Below are 6,692 nucleotides of genomic sequence, written 5' to 3'. Positions count from 1 at the left end.
AGGTTCAGTTCTAAGCCCAAAATCAACAACATCTGCATATGCAACGCCCCCAAAAGGTCAAGGAATATGCTAGCTCTATACGCAGATGATAGATGTCATTTACAGAATAGTGATCGCAGCACTAGATGATTTATATATTACAGACGAATGTTTCATTAAGGTGAAAGATTCAAATGAAATGACTAAACCTGCATAGTCAACTGTGCGATTGTATTTTTCTTCCTGTTAATTTCTAGCTGTTTGCGGAACCAATTATCAAATATATTGGGACTGTATGCAAATAAAAAAACAAACAAAAAACAAATAATAATTCAAACTCTATGGATGGCAATCAATGGCATTCAATGTATGAAATTAGTATACTAAGCCCTACCTCATTCAGAGTATGGAACGTACTACGCTGATTGGTCGAAACCGCGAGTATATATATATGTATACGAGGACATTTTCGAGGAATTATCAAAGCCCAACAATCATTTTACTCTCCCATATTCGCGTATTATATTATAATGTCTGGTCGCGGTAAAGGTGGAAAAGTTAAGGGTAAGGCAAAGTCTCGTTCCAACCGAGCTGGATTACAATTTCCAGTTGGTCGTATTCATCGTTTATTACGCAAAGGAAATTATGCTGAACGAGTTGGAGCTGGAGCACCCGTCTATCTAGCCGCTGTTATGGAATATCTAGCCGCCGAAGTTTTGGAATTGGCCGGTAACGCAGCACGTGACAACAAGAAAACCAGAATTATTCCCAGACATCTTCAGCTGGCAATCAGAAACGACGAAGAGTTGAACAAATTGCTATCGGGAGTAACTATCGCTCAAGGTGGTGTTTTACCGAATATCCAAGCCGTCCTCTTGCCAAAGAAGACAGAAAAGAAATCATAAATACAATCTGTATGTGAAACGGCCCTTTTCAGGGCCACAATATTTCCTCATTGAAAAGATTTTTTTATCATCTGATCACTTTGGGTATAATAAAATTGCGACAATTTCACGGTCCTACTGACATTCGTAAGTAGGGTAAATGCTCTGATTTTCGACCAAATTAACAAAAACATCGATTTCGGGTACGACTTTTTCACACATAAACTAATCAAATTTTAAAGGTGTTGATGTTCATCGATTCTTTGGCTAGTTTTAAATAATTTGTCATATAATTTTAAACGTTCTCTTCGCATTCAACCTTCGAAATGTGAAAACAGAAAATCTGAATAACATTCGGGTCACGACCATGCCGCAGAGTTCTCGACCATTTTTTTGTTTGTTTTCGACCACTAATAATAGTGGCCGCTCGCTTCTCGTCTTCACTTAAAAATTTTATATTTATATCAATCAGATGGATTTCAGATGAGGTAATTGAGTAAGAAACACTGGGAACGTAAAAAAATTATTCTGCAAAAGTTTTCATTTTCTATAAGTATTTCAAAATAGGAACTCATATTAAATAATATTATTTGGTTATTTTGTTCTTAATATCTTTTCAGAAACTAATGAGTATATAAAACACCGACCACAAGTGGTCGAGAATTAAGTATAGTATATCCAAAGTCACTTGGAGGAAGCCAGAATATTTCAATTATATGTTCAAGGGTTGTCCAAGTTTCCAGAAATTCCTTTGGGGCCAGTGAATTTATTGCCTAACAATACTTTCGAATAAACCCCCGGTATTTAGCGGATCGCGGTTTCCATTTCAAAGAGACATCTGGCCGAGCGTTTTTATGGACTAGTTCAAGTGGCTTTGTATATACTATACATTCAAATTGGTTCTCGACCGAGAATAAATGAAAGGTAGAATAAGTATGTTTCAACGTTAATTCAGTGGTCGCAAACTAATATTCAAAAAAAAAAAAACGAACATGATCCAACAGAAATATATCGGTTGAAATAAACAATTATTGAAATTACATATTGGTTGTCGACCACTTTGGTCGAGAAATAAAAGGTAAAAATTTTCCAATACCAGTTCGCGACTGCCGAATAATATACATTTTCCCACAACTGCTATGAAAAGTAGCGTATTCTTCATAGCTTACTCAATTTCAAAACTATGTATTGCTCATACTGTGGGAAATATTATTTCTCACAGCACTTTGCCCACACCTCGCTTGGTAGACCAATGTAATTGGGCTTTTGAGTCGTTTCTATGGAAACGCAATAAATTCGCACATACTGTCAACGAAGGCCATTTTGATTTGAATCAAGTCCATTACTTGAATTATTGAAATTTGTGCAGTTGTAGGAAAAGTACAGTGTGCAACATGTGGAGAAAGTCCTTTTCTCGCTCGTGTGAACTCGCGAGAAAAGTTGGACTTTCCCCACTTGTTGCACAATATACTATTTCAGCGCGAAAACTTTGACCTATACCCCTACTATGCAAACTATCTTGAAAGGGTAGCAATGGTCGAGAAAACACGTACGGCGGAAATATTTTACACTACAAGATATATTTTATTATTATTTTATCTCAAATCACGGAATGGTCGAGTCGAGAGACACTGACGGTCGGCTAACCAGTGCATTTACCCTATATAATTACATAATACGACCCCATTCTGATCATACGACCTATTTTCGAATCTTCATTTATTACTTTATATTTCATGATAGAATATTGTTAACTCATCAATCTCAAACACGGGATAATGTGGGTGGAATGAATGCCTATTGTAACTATAATACATCCTTTGTTCTTACAATGTAATTTTGCTATTTTAGCTATTCTTTGTGTGACGCTTAGGATCACGCCACATTTTGCATTAGAGATAAGTAATGTTATAAATTCTCAGACGCATTGTTTTTTAGTCAGTCAATAACCAGTCAATAATAGATCAGTTCATGACAGATAGTTTTGATTGTACCTTTCGTCTTTTTCTTGTAAATAAAGTTTTTTTTAAAAACAAGGTTTTCCATCTCAAAAACATAATTGGCGACGAGGATGGGATCTCTTTAAATATTTCGGAAATAATAGCGCGACGAGAAAAACGCGACGTATTATCTGAAATATTGTGCCGGTCGTAGAAGTGACAAAACAAAAACTTTCTTTCGACTATCAGTTTCAACTGTTAAGGTGAGAAGCAACCCTGAGAAGGAAGCCAAGAAGCCCTGATCTTTGGAGTAGCGCCCAAGACGACTTCACTACAAGGAATACGAAACAAAAAAAAGGTTAGCAATCCTTTCTAATTGACTCCCAGTTTACCTATTCTGGCCCAAATATAGTCAACCTTTTCCCAAAGTTTTGAGTGTAAAACTTGTAGAACAGTTTTTCCTAGGTTTCTTTAAAAAACCGACATAAGAGTTTTTCTAGGTTACTCAATTAAAAAACCGATTACCAATTTTAATTCAAGATTACTTCAATAAAACATTTTAAAGGCCGTAAAGCGCAAACAGTAAAAATGGCATTAGAAAATATAAACTTAACATTACCGGAAAAGTTCGGGATGCTTTTGCCAAGATTTTCAGGAGTGGAGAATGAATTACATTCTTTTATAAAAAGTACAGAAGAATATTTAAGGATGTTCACAAATGAACAAAATATAGTAAAAAGTTATTGTTTATCAGTTGTTAAAAGTAAATTAGTAGGAAGAGCGTTAGCTGAGGTAGCAACTTCCGATATTCCTGATGATTGGAATTCTCTAAAGAGATTCTTACAGATTAAATTTGGCGATCAAATCAATTTAGATGTATTGATACACAAATTACAATTTTTGAATAAATCACATAATGAAGATATAATAGATTTTATTGATAAGATAATTTCCTTAAAGATAAGAATAAATTATAGAATTGACGCGGATCCCATGCCAGATCCAGAAAAACAATTATATAAAACTAATATTTTAAAGATTTGTAAAACAGTTCTTATATCAAATGCCCCAATAGAATTGAGGACTTATTTAATAACAAATAATGCTTTGAATTTTGACGGAACAGTAAATGCAGTTAAAGATTATATATCGAATTTAGCTCAATATGATTTACTTGATAAAAGCAGAAGACAAAAATTTCAAACACGCCCTGAAAAAAATAATTTCAGAAATAATCCCAACACGAGAACAAATAATTATAGATCAAATAATATTCCTAATAATTATCATTTTAGATCGAATAATAATTATAATTCGAATTCAAATTCAAATTTCCCCTCACAACCTATTCAGTTTAATCAAAGACCTGTGAATAGATACTATCCCTCAAACAAACAAGTTTTTGGACATACTAATACTAATACTAATGTTTTCAAACCAAATCCTAATCAAAGAATTAATACACCACCAGAAAAAATGTCAGTACAAACAAGAGTTTACCCCCAAAAACGTCCAAATTATTCGACGCAATTCCCAACGAATCCCCAAAAGAAATTTTTTAATGAACGCGTTTCTAATGAACCACATTTTACTTTTGAAGAATTAACTCAAATAGGATCAAATCCTAATAATGAATCCTTTGATAGATTTTATAATAAAAATCATAATAGAGATTTTCATTCGAAACCTTCGACTTCCAAACAAAATTTTCGAGACCCTACTTTAGAAAACGAATTGACATAAAGCATACGCTAGATAATACAAATCAAAATCCTATTAAATTACCAGTAGACCTGAATCATCTAGAAACTAAAAAGAAAGATTTATCACAAAAACAGAAACTGCATATTGCAAGTGATTTTAGAAAATTAAATGAAAAAACTATTGACAGTAATAATCCCAAACCGGAAATAAATAGTCAATTGTCGAAATCTATAGAAATGAATAACATTGAATACGTATTTTCCAAATGCGATATAACTAATGATTCCAATAAAAGCGAAACCAATGAAATTGAAAATAATAAAGTCACGGAAGAAAAATCAGATAAACCCTCTGAATTATTAAATACTATTGAACAAAAAGATGATAATGTTTTGATTCATAAATCGATAGAAGATGTAAATGATCATAATTATACGGATATTTCCAGTGATCCAAAACGAAAATACTTAAGGACAAAAATAAATAAAGAATATTCGAATGATATGAATTCCCATAAAATTCCCCATGATATTTGTCGAAAAAGCAAATTTAAACGACCTCCCATACAATTTCAATCAAGTTACGTAGGTCACGAACCTTTCAATTACTCCTATTGTAATACAAACCCAACTGTTATCAAAGCACCGATTATTCGCAACCTTGATCCTATATTCAGAAGAAAGCAAGTATGCAATTCCCGATTTTTCTCAACTAATAAAGAATGTGCTTACCCATTGAGTAGAATTATTTTAGAATCTGATAATGAAATGAATCAAATTGAAACATTGAATTCCCAAATAGATGATTTGAATGAAATTAAAGATTTAAATTGTATTGAAGATTTTAATGGTATTGAAGATTTAAATGGTATTGAAGATGATTTAGTTTCAGTGATTAATCAAGTTACTGACGAAGAACTTGATAAATGCTTAGAATTATTAAATGCGAGTGAATACGAAAATAATGATAATGATGAATTTACTAATGAAATTGAAGATGATATAATTGACTTCGAAACTCAAAATGTTATTATTCATGACAATATAACTATTCATAGCAATATTGAGAATCCAATTTTCGAAATACCTTATACAGAAAGAAGTATTAACTCATCTAATTTACAAATAATATTCAAGACTGCATCTAATTATAATGTTACAAAAATTAAACTATTCGGAGAAAAACTCAGATTTATTGTTTCCATAAATTCAATCGGAAGCGATTTATATAAATTTATTAAAGAATATATTAGACCAAAAAGTTCCTATACATTATTTTTCAAGTCACCAGAATTGGAAAAACCACTTATACGAATTTTGCAAGAGAAATTTGATTATAAGAGTTTTGATTTAAAAATTTCAAGAATCTTGTTAGAAGACGTTGAAGACATAGATGAAAGACAACTTAGAATCACTCAGTATCATGAAACCAAAACGATACATCGAGGATTAAGAGAAAATCTTATTAGTTTGAAACGGAAATTTTATTGGCCGAATATGAATAAAGATGTTCAAAATTATATAAATTCCTGTGAATATTGCCAGAAAAGCAAATATGAAAGAACTCCAATTCAATTACAATATAAACCTAATCCTGTTGGTTCTAAACCCTTTTCTCATCTTTATTGTGATACAATACGATTTGGTCAAACATACTGTTTAAGTATAATAGATTCATTTTCTAGATTGGGACAATGTTATCCCTTACTTCAAAAGAACGGATTAGAAATTGTAGATAAATTAATAATTTATTTCAGCCATTATGGCATACCTAATAGAATAACATGTGACAACGGAATTGAATTTAAAAATAATGTTGTACAAGATCTATGTAAAGTGCATAAAATCGAAATTCATTACATTACAAATTACAACCCAAATTCGAATGCTTTAGTGGAACGATTTCATTCAACGCTTATAGAACAATTACGAACTATTGAAGGTAAAAACAGTACTTTTCAAAATAAATTAGCTCAAGCTTTATTAAGCTATAATAATTCAAATCACTCAAGTTTAGAAATGACCCCCATGCAAATTATTAAGGCAGACTTAAATTACTCATTACCTATTGAACGTACGCATAACGAACAAGTTCAAAATTATATAGAAAATTATATTGAAAATTTGAATGACATCACGAAACAAATAGAAAGACAACGAGATAAACAATTAAATCGATTAGAAAA

The 6,692-nt window shown here is 31.8% G+C and overlaps 1 protein-coding gene across 1 annotated transcript; it reads left to right on the top strand.

Moving 5' to 3' along the window:
* Nucleotides 1–488: 488 nt before the first annotated feature.
* LOC123682822 (histone H2A) lies at nt 489–976 on the top strand. The gene has a single exon (XM_045621627.1). It carries the CDS (start codon nt 510–512, stop codon nt 882–884), a length of 375 nt encoding a protein of 124 aa, XP_045477583.1. The 5' UTR covers nt 489–509; the 3' UTR covers nt 885–976.
* Nucleotides 977–6,692: the final 5,716 nt, after the last annotated feature.

Source organism: Harmonia axyridis, chromosome 6 (genome assembly GCF_914767665.1).
Source record: "Harmonia axyridis chromosome 6, icHarAxyr1.1, whole genome shotgun sequence".
NCBI classification, from domain to species: Eukaryota; Metazoa; Arthropoda; class Insecta; order Coleoptera; family Coccinellidae; genus Harmonia; species Harmonia axyridis.
This window is presented reverse-complemented; position numbering and strand designations above follow the sequence as displayed.

Coding starts and splice junctions, on each gene's coding strand:
- LOC123682822 (XM_045621627.1), top strand. CDS start 510: ATGTCTGGTCGCGGTAAAGGTGGAAAAGTTAAGGGTAAGGCAAAGTCT.